At 44.6% G+C, this 15,048-nt stretch overlaps 2 protein-coding genes across 6 annotated transcripts; both read left to right on the forward strand.

Moving 5' to 3' along the window:
- Positions 1 to 14: 14 nt before the first annotated feature.
- Positions 15 to 1,274, forward strand: LOC9647930 (protein unc-50 homolog). 5 transcript variants are annotated; one of them, XM_024686476.1, is made up of 9 exons: positions 15 to 123; positions 174 to 241; positions 288 to 313; positions 378 to 468; positions 521 to 616; positions 658 to 794; positions 853 to 975; positions 1,021 to 1,111; positions 1,165 to 1,274. In XM_024686476.1, exons 1-9 carry the CDS (start codon positions 37 to 39, stop codon positions 1,223 to 1,225), a joined length of 780 nt encoding a protein of 259 aa, XP_024542244.1. In that variant the 5' UTR covers positions 15 to 36; the 3' UTR covers positions 1,226 to 1,274. The 5 variants fall into 5 exon arrangements, with proteins under 5 accessions (XP_024542244.1, XP_024542246.1, XP_024542247.1 ...); XM_024686478.1 differs by having other exon boundaries at positions 1,021 to 1,092; positions 1,153 to 1,274; XM_024686479.1 differs by having other exon boundaries at positions 1,021 to 1,092.
- Positions 1,275 to 1,357: 83 nt separating this feature from the next.
- LOC9647931 (probable LRR receptor-like serine/threonine-protein kinase At4g20940) lies at positions 1,358 to 5,031 on the forward strand. The gene is made up of 3 exons (XM_002981519.2): positions 1,358 to 2,564; positions 2,620 to 4,155; positions 4,205 to 5,031. The coding sequence occupies exons 1-3, from the start codon at positions 1,472 to 1,474 to the stop codon at positions 4,798 to 4,800; spliced, it is 3,225 nt and encodes a 1,074-aa protein (XP_002981565.2). The 5' UTR covers positions 1,358 to 1,471; the 3' UTR covers positions 4,801 to 5,031.
- Positions 5,032 to 15,048: the final 10,017 nt, after the last annotated feature.

The following is a 15,048-nucleotide window of genomic DNA, read 5'->3' on the forward strand; positions in this document are numbered from 1 at the left end:
GATGGCTGCCCTAATGCCCTAAAAGGCGGCAGCAGCATGCTTCCCACCACGGCGGGCCGCGGCTTGAGGCACCCGCAGCAGCAGCAGCAGCAGCTGCCACACTACCTGCGCCGGATCGTCAAGGTGCCCTCCCCTCTCTCCCTCTCTCTTTGCCGCTGACCGTCTTGTTGCAGTGGAGGCAAATGGATGTCGAGTACACCTTTTGGCAAATGTTGCACTTGTGTACCGCACCCAAAGTCGTGTAAGCATACAGCCACCTCTCCTTAGCTCATACTTCCCAATTACAGCTACCAGCACACCAAATATCACAAGCGTACGAAGCTTGACGCCATTGCTTTCAACTGCAACACAAACAGTTGGGCCTTTGTTTCGTGCAGAAACCAAGAACCAGTGGGCACGCGATGATCCAGCCTTCACCGTCATCAGCAGCATCTTCTTGGCGCTGGCTGCCTCCGCCTACTGTGCCGCGTAAGCTCATGCTCCCCTCCTTACCTTGACCTCTTGCTGCTCCGCGCCACAGGTACGGCTCCAGCTTCCTCCAGGCCGGCGTAACTGTCGTTGGAGTCGTCTGGCTTCACTTTTTACTCACCGGCATCTCCTTGGCAAGCATCTGCTGGTAAGCGCTTGGTAACGAGTCGTTCAAGCTTCAGACGGTAGCTGCAGGTTTCTCTGCAATCGCTACCTCCGGGAAGAAGCAGCAATCCACAGCCATGTGGTGGAACAGCGTGTGGAATGGCTCTATGCGTTTGACGTGCATTGTAATGCCTACTTTCCTCTCTTCATCGTGCTCTACGGTGAGACTAGAAACAGACGTCGCTCTGAGTGGGACTGACGCCATCCTGCTGGTTGCAGTGATCCATTATTTCTTTTCTCCTCTGCTTATTCTTCGGGGGTTCGTCCCCACGCTGCTTTCCAACCTTTTCTTCTTGGTTTCACTTTCATATTACCACTACCTCAATTTCCTTGGTTATGATGGTGAGTTCGCTGTAGTCTTGCCTTACCTAATGTGCTTGCTACTAGTCTTGCCTTTTTTGGAGAGAACTACGTTCTTCCTGTATCCGGTGGCTGTCCTCGTTGTCCTCTTCCCGTGCGGTAAGTGTAGATATCTCAGGTATTAGTTTGTGTTTCTCTCTCACTCGGTGCAAACTTCAGCATTGTTAGCAGGATTCAATCCGACGAGGTTTGTGTTAGGCCTGTATTTTTGAAGGGATCTCTGCTGAACTAAAACTATGCTTTGTATATATATAATTTAGTGTTTGTGTGTGTCATTTTCAGCCGCCTCTCTCTTCATTGTGTGTTCACTGGCACTGCAAACCTTCAGATCTGCCTGGCCAGCACGCTCTTCGAAGCTTGGACAAGCGGGCGGGAAGAAGATTGTATATTTTAACTAAGTAGTGTGAGGTGAGAGAAAGCGAGGGAGAGAAGGGTGTTGCTGCGAGTGAGGCGAGGGAGGCGCTACGAGGTTAGCAGAATGGTTGTCGAATGGGCAATGGTGGTGGTGATGGCGGCGGCAGCGCTGCTAGCGGTGCAGCACCATGGGTGTAGAGGTGCCAGTGTTGACGACACTCAAGTGTTGCTGAGTTTTATGAAGGGAATAGACAAAGATCCGCTGGGCAGTCTCACCAAGTCATGGCTGCCGGAAAGCAAGGACTCCAATGGGTGCCCATCAAAGTGGCATGGTGTGTATTGCGACAACAAGGACGGCCGGGTGAGCCGGCTGGAGCTCCAAGGCTTGGGACTGTCTGGCCGCCTTTTGCCCGATACGCTGGGTGCTCTCCACTCGCTCGTCTACCTGTCGCTTGCCAACAACCTGCTGTCTGGCCCGCTCCCTGCCGACTTGGCTCGCCTCTCTCTCCTGGAGCAGCTCGATGTGTCGGGGAACATGCTGGACGGAGAGATGATCCCGGCAATGGGCAGCGGCTTGCGACGGTTGCAGAGGCTGTCCCTGGCCAACAACCGCCTGTCGGGGCCCATCCCGGCCGACGCCTTGACCGGCATGTCGGCACTCGAGGAGCTCGACCTGAGCAACAATGCGCTCGTTGGCCCCATCCCAGCCTCGCTGGCGGCGCTGGAGCTGCTCCGGGTGTGCGACCTGTCGGGCAACCAGCTCAACGGCAGCCTCTCGGCGCAGCTGGGCCGTCTCCAGCACCTGGAGCTCCTCCACCTGGCCGCCAACCAGCTGACGGGCAGCATCCCCTCCTCGTGGATGCTGCTGCCCGCCATCCAGAGCCTCCACCTCGCCCTCAACCGCCTGTCGGGCCCCCTCCCTTGGATCGCCTCGCTTCTCCCCCCGGACCTGCTCTACGTCAACATGAGCTTCAACCGGCTCTCCGGCCCGCTGGCACCAGACGACGCCGCCAACAATCTCTTCGCCAACAAGATCCAGATCCTCGATCTCAGCGCCAACGCCCTGGCCGGCTCCCTCCCCTCGTTTGAGTTTGTCTTCTCGCTCCGGGTTCTCAAGCTCCGGGCCAACCAGTTCACGGGATTTGTGCCACCTGCGCTACTGTCGGCGGAAGCGTCACTGCTCGAGGAGCTGGATCTGAGCAACAACCGGCTCTCAGGTAAGAATGGCTGGCCTTATACATGTCTTTACGTGTGCATGCATGGCCACCACAGGGAATGTCTGGACGATCTCAGCTGCTCGCCTCACCCTGCTCAACCTCTCCCGCAACGCCTTGTCGGGCGGCCTGCCCCCACGGCTTGGCAGCTGCGCCCGAGTGGACCTCAGCGCCAACACCTTCTCCGGCAACTTGTCCGTCATGAGGTCGTGGGGCAACAGCTTGGAATGGATGGACCTCAGCAACAACTCCCTCTCGGGCGCACTGCCCAGCCAGACTGCGCAGCTCCTGCGCCTCACCTCACTCGCTTTTGCGAACAACAAGCTCGAGGGTGGCATCCCTGCTGCCTTCGCAAGCTTCCCCAAGTTGACGAGCTTGGACTTGAGCGGCAACACCTTGCTCGGCCCCATACCCCCCACCTTTTTCAACTCATGCACGCTCGTAGCACTCAAGCTCTCCAGCAACCGGCTCTCCGGGACAATTCCCGTCCCGACCGCCAGCGCCACCGACGCTCCATTGCGCCTTCTCGACTTGGCAAGCAACCAGCTGGATGGCGCTATTCCCTCCAGCCTCCTCACGGCCACCCTGCAGTTTCTCAACCTCAGCAACAACAAGCTATCGGGTGACATACCGGTGGACGTGACCAAACTCGATCGCCTGCAGCAGCTCGACCTCTCCTCTAACCAGCTCACCGGTTCCATCCCCTCAACGCTCGGTCCTCCTACACTCACTCTGCTCAACCTCTCCAACAACAACCTCTCGGGAGCCATTCCGTCCCAGCTAGAATCCAAGTTCCCGCCTTCGTCCTTCTACCCTGGAAACGCCCAGCTCCTGTCCAATGGCTTCCCCAGCTGGAATGGCCATGCACCACAGGCCAACCAGCCCTTGGGCCTTGTCAACAAAACCCGGCGGAATGGTCGAGTGTCTCCGTCTCTCAAAGCTGGCCTCCTCGGCGGTTGTGCTGCAGCCTTGCTACTAGCCCTCGCTATAGTCGGCCTTGTCTATTACAACAGGCAGCGGCAAAGTCAAGGTGACAACAAGTCTGGCATTCCGGTGTTTAAGATTGTGGAGAGAGATTTCAAGGTCCATCACCAGCAGCAGCCGCAGCAGGAGCAGCAGCAGCAGCAGCGGCAGGTAGAGAATGAGAAGGACGACAACGTGTTGAAACGGTTGCCCTCGAGAAAGGGCTTCTTCTCGTCGCTGAGACCAGCAAGTGCGAGGGAGGAGGAGGGTGCCTTAGGCTGGAACTCCCCAGACAAGCTAGCAGGCGATCTTTTCCTTTGGGATGGCGACGTGCTCTTCACTGCCGAAGAGCTGTCACGAGCACCAGCGGAGGTTCTTGGCCGAAGCAGCCATGGAACGTCGTACAAAGCAACACTGGACAGTGGTCATACCATCACTGTCAAGTGGCTCAAGGAAGGGTTGGCAAAGTGCAAGCGGGAATTCACCATGGAGGCCAGAAGGTTTGGAGGCATCAGGCACGACAACGTGCTCCCATTGCGGGGCTACTACTGGGGGCCCAGGGAACACGAGAAGCTCATCCTCACTGATTTCGTTGCCTATGGCAGCTTAGCGGACCGACTTTTAACTGCAGGTACGGTTCTCGTCTTGTGGTGCTCACCTACATCTAAATTACGTTGCAGAGAAGTCATCCGGTGTTGGCCGATATCCACCATTGTCGTGGCCTCAGCGCCTACGAGTCTCCGCGGATATTGCCCGAGGCCTGTGCTATCTCCACGACGATCACAAGCTTGCGCATGGCAACCTCAAGGCGTCCAATGTTTTGTTTGAAGGATCCGACCTGCGTGGACGTCTCACCGACTATGGCCTGCACAGGCTCATGACCGCTGCGGGAACAGCCAGCCAGTTTGTCAATGCGGCAGCTCTTGGTTACAGAGCTCCAGAGCTGTCGAACATCAAGCGTCCAAAGCCAACCACCGGGGCGGATGTCTATGCCTACGGGGTCCTCCTGCTCGAGATCCTCACTGCCAAGGCTGCAGACGACGTCATCTCTGGGGGCTCCACTGCGGTCGATCTCCCAGAGTGGGTTAAGCTGCTCGTATCGCACAACAGGTCCAGTGAGTGCTTTGACCCTCACCTGCATGCCGGCAGCTTGGAGCTGCAACAGCTTCTAACGCTTGCCTTGCGATGCATCTCAGCAGAGCCATCAGCTCGGCCCGCCATTCGCATTGTCTACCAGGAGCTGCTCCCCATGCTTGAAGCCGCAGCAGCTGAATGATGGGGACACCAGTTCAAGTTTTGACTCGTGCACGGATGGTTGCATATGCTACTTACTATGTTGGCCGAGCTGACCTTTCACTCCTCACCTCTGTCTCGGCCACCTCTCACACTTCCTCTATATCGTTCGAGCTGACCTGGGGCTGCTGCTTTTGGGAGACCCAGGAGACGATACGCTCCCACCATTAGCTCTGATCTTTTGTTCCACTTTAATAAGCTCCGCTTCCAGGCACACGCGCGTGGCTTCCAGGTTCTTCCTATCGTGTCTCTCCTTGTGCAGGCAATCCTTCATCAGCGCAATCTGGTCTTGTAAATCCTTGCACCGCTTGGCATTTCTTCTGGCGTTGAGACTCGTCTCGGTTACCCTCTGCCTATAAGTCACGACGTCACGGTTGGCCCTCTCCAGGGCCCGGCTTACAACCTGAAAAACAGCAAGCGGTTCTTTTTGAGCCAAGAAAAGGGAAGCACTCACGTCCATGCAATTCTCTAGATGGTGATTAACTAGTTCTAGGTCTCCTGCTCTGTCTCTGATTCGACACAGTTCCTTGTTCTCGCAGCAGAGCTGACTGTTCAAAGACTTGAGCCGCTTGACATCCTTTTGCAGCTTGGCTATCTCCTCCACGAAAACATCCCGCTCCATTTCTATTTCCTGCGGGGAATCAGTATCATATACGTCTGTGGAGCAAAAGCAGTTGGATTAATACTTCTGCTGCTTACAATTAGCTTACTCTTGCGTGTGATATCCGAACGTCCCTCCGTAAGTGAGTTATCTCTTCGTGCTGGCCATCACAGATGTTCTGAAGCTCCTCGTACCTTATCTTCATTCCTAATCATAGGACATTTAGGATTTCTTACGGTGTAAAACACCAAGCATACCTTGGAGTTTTGCTCTAACTCTAGTTGCTCCACTTGTCTTGTACGAGGGCATGTTCGTTTGCATCTCCATGTCTTTAATATCGTTCTCCAGCTTCCTGCTTTCTATTTCTTGTAAGCATGAAATGCTCGGAGCTAAACAATCACCTGTTCTCAATCTTGACTGTCGATGCATGAACCTTGTCCCGCTTTAGATAAAACGCTTGATCGATGAGCATCCGTTTCAGACGTAGGGCTTCTTCCAGCAGTGACTCTTTGTCCCTACTCGCCAGCATCAATTTTTGGGTGAACGATGGGCTTCCTCCCCTAACTTTCGCACTTACCAAGCCCTCCGTCACTTCCACAACCCCTTCCGTAGGGTGCGGAGGAGTCGGAGGCACCCAAGCGCCTCCTCCACGCCGTGGATTTGGAGGATCCCATACAAATGGATCAAACGTGTTGGAAATGGGTGTCCCCTTGGAGCGCTTGCTGCTACACAGAGTCCGAGGTCTATAAACACTCTCCATGTCTTCCATTTTCCTCAGAGCTTATAATTTAAAGCTGAGGTAGCTGACATCTCCAATGTTTACTATCTATTCTGCTCCTTGACCTAGCAAGGCTATGCATAACTTCCAACAGCAGAATATTCATTTAGTGCAGTGTAAGCCCATTGGTTACTTGGGATTGACCGTTTCATTACGGAAGAACCAGTTTTGGGCTAGACTAAGCTCTAGACAAGGAGGATCCGGCATAGCGCAGCAAATACGTGAAAGAAAAACAGGGCAGATCAAGATTCAAAAATGAAATAAAAATAACTTTGGTTAGGCACAAACCAAGTTTTAAATGTACCGGCACCGGCCTTCTCTCAATATGGAAACGCCGGACGTCCCCCAACGGCAAATCGCTGCCCAGCCTACCGAGATCCATGGGAGCAAGACAAACTAAAGTCTACAGGCGACAGGGCACGCAGTTCGGAAATCCGCCGGCAACACAACGCATGGCTTCTCACCCTGGAGAAAGCCCGATGTGCGACGAACGAAAATGGAAGGGAAAGAGTGTTCAACTTATTGTTCTATCTTTTTGAGGAAGTGGTATTTGGGGCTTATTTGTCGCTAAAACGATAGACTCCCAAATTGGAAGAAAAGTTTGTTCAAGGCGTCTGTGGAATCCCTCATAGAATGGACGAGTGACGTAATATCTACTCCAGAGTCTTCTCCGCATATAACAAAACGTCTCCTGATAGAGCTGATAGACTGGCACCAGTTTCTGTGGTATTCAAAGGTTATATTTTAGATTATCGGACCTGTATTTCTGTTTATGTAGATTTTGGCTCGTGTTTATTTAATATATTAGCTGCAAAATATTGAGTTAAGATGGATTCCCATATGATCTCTTACAAAAGCCTGACCCTGTTTCCACCACGACATCCAGGGCATAGTGACTGCGAGCATCGGACATGTTGAAACACCACTCTTTTGGAATTTGGATCAAGCATTCCAAACTTCCGAGGAGAGAAGCTTCTTATCTCATGCTTCAACCATGTCGTGAACTACAAGTGTACTTCAAATAAGATATGATTATTGGGATGGTTACAAAGTTGGGTGAAACGTCCCAGGAAATATACACAGATTCTGGATGCACTCACGGCCATGACAATCTTTTGGGATTGGGTATGAGCAACAATTTGCCAAAAGAAAGAAGGTGTTGTCTTCTTTAACATGGAGGTGTATAATAATTACAGCTATTCTGGGGGTCAACAAGACCAATAACGGTTTGACCTCTTGACCTAGTGGAATCCCCAAGATCAGTTTTCTTGGGGTCAACAAGACCAGTAATTATGGAACAGAGGCTTCCTTTTCCTACTCTATGTAGCCATCCAACAATAGTGATAGGGAGAAACAAATCAGAAAGGTGAAGGAATAAAAAATGTGGAAGCCACTTACCTATACTGCTGGAAAACGCATGAGAGATTCTTTATATACAAGAAAATCATTTAAGAGTTCAATCATACCTTTGTGAGGATTGGAAGTTGTGTCTGCTGGAAATCCTTACAGCTGTTATCCTGATTCATGACTTGAATATCACCAAGGACCTGGCACACCACAGTGCGTTCCACAGCAGCATGAGTATTAGCTTTATGCATTGAGCAACCATTACAGTGAAACTAGAGGTGGCCATTTGAACATAACAAGGTTTCCCATCTTCCTTACTTTTTTCTTTTAATCTTTTCAGCTGGACCTTTGTAAGTAATATCATTGAAACCTTGTTTCCTATGAGAATTAAATCTATCAGGAAAACTGGCAATGAAGATATTGGGGGGTTCCAAATGTATAGTAGGGATAATAGGTATATCAAACATGGCTGATCAACCTAAGGCATAATTTAGCTAAACTTACATAGTTGTCCTTGTTCTGCATTCAACTTAAGTCTAAGCTTAAGTTCCATACCATGCTAGTTAGTGAAGTACCTAAATTTTCGTGTTAAATTAATGATTGTAAGCTCCTGAATTTAAACTTCTTAGAAGGTAACCCAACTGAGTATTATTCAAACCCAATTATTCAAACCTAACTACCCAAGTATCCCAAAACCTTTAACTGATTGAAAAGGGGATGTACTTTTATTCATGGGCTTTTTCCCTGTATATTTAAACCTTTATAAATTATCTCTCGAGTCATTCTCTTTGGTTGTTTATAATTCATTATGCTTCCATGCAAGTTCATGCCCTTGTGAATATAAGCTGAGAGTTACAAGAGCCCTACACCCTACCCCTCTAGTCAAGCCCAACCAAAGGTAAACTAAACTTCCAAAATGTCAATTTTAACAAATGGTGTGATTCCTCTAAAGTTATTCTTTTAGTAGCACTTTATTTAACTCTATTTTACATGTTAGTTTTGGTGTTGGGATGCTAAATGCTCTAAGTGTTCATGTCTTTTCATTCCTTGGGATATACACTCAAGAGTCATTCCATGCTCCAATTCCTTTGCTCCTTGTCTCTAGTTTGGGAGTTTGGCTCTGTCCCTCTGTTTAGTGGCCACCAAAACCCTTAAGTTATCATATTGCACTCCATAATTATCTTATAATAAATCTATATAGGGTAAAGGGTGAAAACCACACCCGCTAGATCTATTAGTGAAGCATACCTACAAAATGTAGAGATTGTCCTAAACATGGTTTTGTTCCCACATCCAAATTTGTAATCTAGCACCATTTCTTAGTTAGGAAGTTTTATGATTATCCCATAAACTAACTCCTGAGACTACGGTGTCCTAGAGACTAACTCTTAAGACTAAGGTGAAAGCCCAAAGTGTGTAGTCCTATACAGGTGTGAGGTTCCAAATGTATAGTAGGGATAGTAGATGAAGCATGGCCAACTAATCTAAGGCATAGTTTAGCTCCCTGCTTGTGTGCCTATCCTTGTTCTATGTCCAGATTGGGTCTAAACCAAGCTCTATACCATGTTAATTAGCGAAGTACTCATATCCTCTCGTTAAACCATTGGTATATTAAAATAGTGCTAAAATTTGTTTAAATTTTTTTTGTGTGTTAGTCTTGGCATTGGGATGCTGAATGCTTTAGGACTATTCTAATTTTGCTCCATACTCATGTCCCTTCACTCCTTGGGTTATACACTCAAGAGTTGTTTTATGCTCCAATTCCTTCCCTTTTTGGTTGTAACTTGGGAGTTTAGCTTTGTGCCTTCATTCAATGGCCCAAAGCCCCAGAACTTAGGTTCTACTCTATTATTCTTAGCCCACATGTTCAATTGTTACATTGCACTCCATGGTTATTCTATAGTAAATCACAATAAGATAAAGGGTGAAAATCACGTACTATATTTAGTATCAAAAGATTATCCAATGAGATTGAGAAACTAGTCATATTACATATGCAGAAATGAAAATAATGATCTGAATAGGTACACATTTGATTGTTATAGCTTCGCATGCATCCCTTGGGTATGGATTTTAGTTACCTTTTCATATTATATTGTATGAGCTTTCACTTAGGCTCACAAAATGGATTTAAGATATACTATTTTCACAAGTTTGTGCTTGGCTTGTGATTGAGGCACATTGGTAACTTAAAGTTACACTTTGAGTAGGCATCTAAAGATATATAGACATCTGAAGATATGTTCTTCATGATCAAAATTTAGGTATTCATTAGCATTTGCAAATGTTGATATTAGATATAAAAAATATAGGCATAATGTTGCATACTTAAGCATATTGTTAGGTCATAAAAATTTGTATTGGGATGAACTTATATGAAGTTTTAAGTAGGAGGAAGTTGGTTGAGTCTTAAAAATTTGTAATTTTAAACTAAGAGTCATTCTTTCTCTAGGATGAAAAATTTTCCATAAATTTTCTTAAGCTTTTTCAATGGCTCTTTTGCTAATCATTTTGCTTGGAAACCATTTTGTTTTCAAAAGCTATTACAAACTAGTGAAGGGGATAGAGTTGACTTTGGTTAGTTTAGACTTTAGTACATAATTTGTATAATGTGGCCTAAAAAAGAATATTAACTTTTAGGGCTAAGGCAATTAGATTGAATAGAGTCTAGATTTAACATAGAAAAGTAGCTATGGTGCTTTTTTAGAAAGGTGACCATTATACCTTTCTATTATAATTGTAAGCTCCTGAATTTAGACTTCCCGAGAGGTCACTCAGCCGAGTATTATTCAAACGCAAAGACGTTTGACTCCAAATATCCCAAGATCTTAACCGATTGGAAAGGGGGTGCACTCTTATTTATGAGCCTTTTCCCTCTATATTTGAACCCTCATGGATCATCTCTCGAGTCGTTCTTTTTTGTTGTTTACAATAATGATATAGTTGGTGGCAAGTTGCATTTTGTATTTCGTTAAACTCTATGAGAGTAGTGAGCTCTCATTGATATTGAATTAGTTTTTTTTAGCCTTATGCCTTGGCTAAGGATGGTGATATCGAATTTAGTTTTTGCTATTGAGATATTAGTCTTGTCTATTAGGAGGTTGTGTACTTATATAAGTCTATCTCATAATCTTCACTTTAGTTTCAGCTAAATGTTGATCATGCTTAGTTAGCCTCTTTGGTTATATTTAGAGGTATTGGCTATACATATAAATAGGGCTTATTTCTATATATTTGAATTTAAGTAGTCATTTTATCCATATACTTGTCTGTGATATTTTATGTTGTACCTTGGGTGTTAACTTTCCGTAGGACAAGTATATGGTGTAAGCAACTAAATTTTCCATTCTACTTTAGTCACTTAATCATGCCCTTTACCACTTGAAGGAGTCCTACTCATAGCCTCTGTAGATCCTCATTTTAACTTGAATATAAGCAACCAAAGAAAATAATTTGAGAGATGATTTATAAAGGTTCGAATATAGAAGGAAAGAGCTTATAAATAAGAGTGCACTCCCCTTTTCAATTGATTAAAGGTTTTGGGATACTTGGGGTTAAATGTCCTTGGATTTGAGTAATACTAAGTTGGGTAACCTCTTAAGAAGTTTAAATTTAAGAGCTTATATTTGGTATTAAAGGGGTCTTAAATCTGACTCTTTTTGTTAGCTAAAGGAATCATACCACATGTTGATCGACATTTGGTAGATCTAATTTTCTCTAATTGGGCTTAACCCAAGGGGTAGGGTATCAAGAGAGCGGGATAAATCCAAATTCAGAAGCTTACATTGAGGTAGTTGCTAGCCCCCCGATGTGTGTTCTCACAACCACATTGAGCTTGCACTTGGTTTAAATGCTCTACGTGTCTAATCCCATACCAATTTTGCACTCAATTCAAATGCTCCACATGTTTGGTCCCACTTTAGACATCTAAAGTTATCATCAGTGAAAACTAGAAGAATTCTAGTGTAGTTAAGCTTGTGATTGTGACTAGCTGCACAGGTTTGCTACTATGGTTGTAGAACAATAGAGGGCTTTCGATGTCATTGGTTTTGCATTGGCACATTAATTCTTGCCTTGGAACAAGCTACCAAACACATTAGTTAATTAGAAATTAATATGAGACCTTCAATCCCCAAGAAAGCTCATGCAAGTGGTCGTGAGTAAGGATAAGCTTGACACCACTAGAATATTTTGAGTCTTAAGCAAATGGATGTGCATTGGTGATAAACTAAAATACAATAGAGATAGGGATAAGGGTCGAGTGCTAACTCTTCCCCTTAACTACTCCTAAATGGTGGCAATCACCATTTCTTCTTGAGTCCTAATTGTCAAGATCATAACCTTGAGTGTCAAGGTCATAATCTTGACTGTCAAGAAAATGCTTGAATGCATGGTTAATCTGCTGTACTTCACTCTCCCATGACTAAACGGAGTTTCATCTCAAGGTTCCTATTGCTCCATTGCGTTGGTTGGCTTTGTTGGTGCTGAATTTCCTGCAAGTTCAACCTTGAATTTTTTGAGTTGCTAATGGAACTCTTCATCATCGCCATTCTCCTTGTTGTGCTCACTTTCATTGTCATCTTCCATTACTGTGGGCTGCTTTGCCTTCAGAATGTGAATATCACTGTGAAGCTCCGCATTTTCTTTAGCGAGCTGGTTGTTGATGTGTTGTGTCTTCGCATATACTATCCCCTAAAGGATGTATCTAGGGTTAGATTTTGCCCTTTGCCATGGAGTGTTGAGTTTGAGTCCTTGTAGTAACTTTCTTAAGTTTTCTCTTTGTTGGTGTGGTAGTGTTGGAGAAGCTTGCTTCATGTTGTTCTTTGGGATGTCTGTTGATGAGTCTTGAAAGATTCATTGATCTCTAAGTTTTGTTTTTGGTCAAAGTTCTTTAAGTTGTTTTTCTTCATGTTGCTTTCTTGAGCTTGATTCTTTAAAGTCTTTCTTATTTTGGATTTTTGAACTTGGAGCTTTGTGTTTCTTGACTATGTTGAGTTCTTGAGCTTGAATTTTATAAACCTTGAATGTGTTGAATTCTTAATGTTGAGTCTTCATAGTCTTGATCTCTTGATCTTCATACTTGTAGTTCTTCTTGATGTTTCGTTCTTGATCTTTAAAGTTGAAATCTTCATTTTTTTCAAAGTCACTGTTGATGATGTTTGAGTCGTACAATTGGTATTTCTTGAGCTTGTTGAGGTTGATAGTTTGGAGATGGTCGCCATCAATGCTGCCATTTCTGGAGCTTTGAATTCTTGGATGAGGAATGGTCCTTCCCATCTCGACTTCATTTTGGAGCCGATTTTCTCGATGTTTCCTTGAAACTAGAGTACTTGATCATTGATCTTGAATTCTTCATTTTTCTTTAGCCTTCTCTTTCTATCGTGGTTTGCTTATCTTCAAACTTGAATGGCTTCAAGTGTCCAAATTACTTATAGTCTTTCTTTATCAAGTGTTTTTAGCATTGTTAGTCTTCTCTTGATTGATTGGTTGATTTCATATTGTATTGTCATTCACAATAAAGGAATAATGTACTTGAGTGGTTTCAGGGCTTTTAAACAATAGACGAGCGTGAATGATGTTAAATTTGTTGAAACCTTGTATGCAGTTCGATATGCCCATAGAGCATCGTGGATACAATTGTCCCAATCTTTTTGATTTGTATTTATGATTTTCTTGAGGATGTTCTTGACTGTCTTGTTTGAAGACTCTACTTAACCATTCCCTTGAGGGTAGTATGGTGTTGAAGCCTTGTGCTTGATCATCAATTCTTGCATTAGAATCTTGATGGTTTCATTGATGAAGTGTGTTCCTTGATCTATGATGAGTTCTCAAAATAGGTTATATTTTATAATGATATTTTTGTAGATGAACTTTGCTGTATTCTTTGCTATTGCAATCTTCATTGGTTAAGCTTCGGCCCATTTTGTCATATAGTCAGTCATTATAAGGATGTATTTATTTTGCTTGGAACTTGTTATGAGTGGTCCAACGAAGTTGAGTCCCCATCGTTGAAATGGTTCTAGTGGTGTTGTTGGATGAAGCTCTTAAGTTTGTTTTTTCGGTATGTACTTGGTTTGTTGACAAATGTTGCATTCTTGATAAAATTTTGTTGAGTTGTGCCAAAGTGTTGGCCAGCAGAGTCCTACTTACAAAATTTTGTGAGCTGTAATTTCTTTTGTGAAGTGGCCTTTTGCTTGTGCACAGTGGGCTTCTTAAAGTAGATCTTGAATTTCTTCAGATTGTACACATTTTCATAGTAAGTTGTTTCATCATTTCTTGTACAGTCTTCCTTCTATAATTGAATATGATCTTGTCCTCAAGATAAATTGTTGATGGTGATTAGAGGTTGAGTATCGACTTGGTATTGTTGCTATTGTAAGGTAGTAGTAGATGTCGTGCATTGTAGCGCACCTGAATTTAGAGTTGAACTCCAATCCCATTGTGTTACAGAAGAAGGGTCTAGTACAATCCCATAAGCACTAGCTCTTTATATCCAACATTAGCTCTTCATATCCAATAGCTGTATGCAAAATAGTGTTAGACAATGTCTGGCACAATTTTGGCATATCGGTGGCCTAACGCAAGGAGGAGGGTACTCCACTGACTAGAGCAGCATGGAGTTTGGGATTAGACCAAGCTATATGCAGAACAAGGAGCAACATAGCCCAGTAGGAGATAAACTAATATCTTAGGGGGTTGGACATGCATTCCAACCAATATCTCTACTATACATTTGGAACCCTCTATATCCCCCCCTCTAAGGAACACATGCTTTGGGTTTTCACCCTAAGCCTCCCTTAGTACTAGGAGTTAGTCTCTAGAACAAGCATGAAACTTACTAAATATAGAATGCACTAAATTGCGAATCTAGAAGCAGGAACAACACCATAAGGTTTAGGACACTCTTTACATTCCATAGATATACCTCTTAGGTGAATTTAGATACTTATCATAAATAGCATATGGATCTAGAACATAACCAACACATAAGGCATGATAGCAAGGGTGTTTGGGAAATACAATAAGCTATCATTTAGCAAATATTGAGGAATTAATCTCAATATTATAGGGGTTCCCAACATTAGCAAATGCAAGCCAACAACATGAGTTTCTCATCACCGTGTTAATTATGCTTGACTTAATGATAACTTAGGATTTCCTTCCTTAGTGCCTTTCCAGTTTAAGTGCACCATGTGCTAACCAGTTTCTCAACTAGCTTAAGTGGAGACCATAAAGGAAACCAATAGTATTGACCTCCTACCGTCATAGCAATAAGGAGAGAGTGTCTATAAGGATTAGCTAACAAGTATCTTTGGATATCCAAAGTCACATTTGCAACACTCTTCCGCCCTTAAGAAAGATCGATGTCCTTATCAATGCATATTCGAGTCTAGCAAATTGTTAAGGAAACAACTCCAAAAGTTAATGAAAAGTACATTATATGGGAAATACACAGACTTAAAATGAGTTATAGAACAATATCTCCTCTACGTCCAAAGACGTTA

This window comes from Selaginella moellendorffii, unplaced genomic scaffold, assembly GCF_000143415.4.
Source record: "Selaginella moellendorffii unplaced genomic scaffold, v1.0 SELMOscaffold_49, whole genome shotgun sequence".
Taxonomy (NCBI): Eukaryota; Viridiplantae; Streptophyta; class Lycopodiopsida; order Selaginellales; family Selaginellaceae; genus Selaginella; species Selaginella moellendorffii.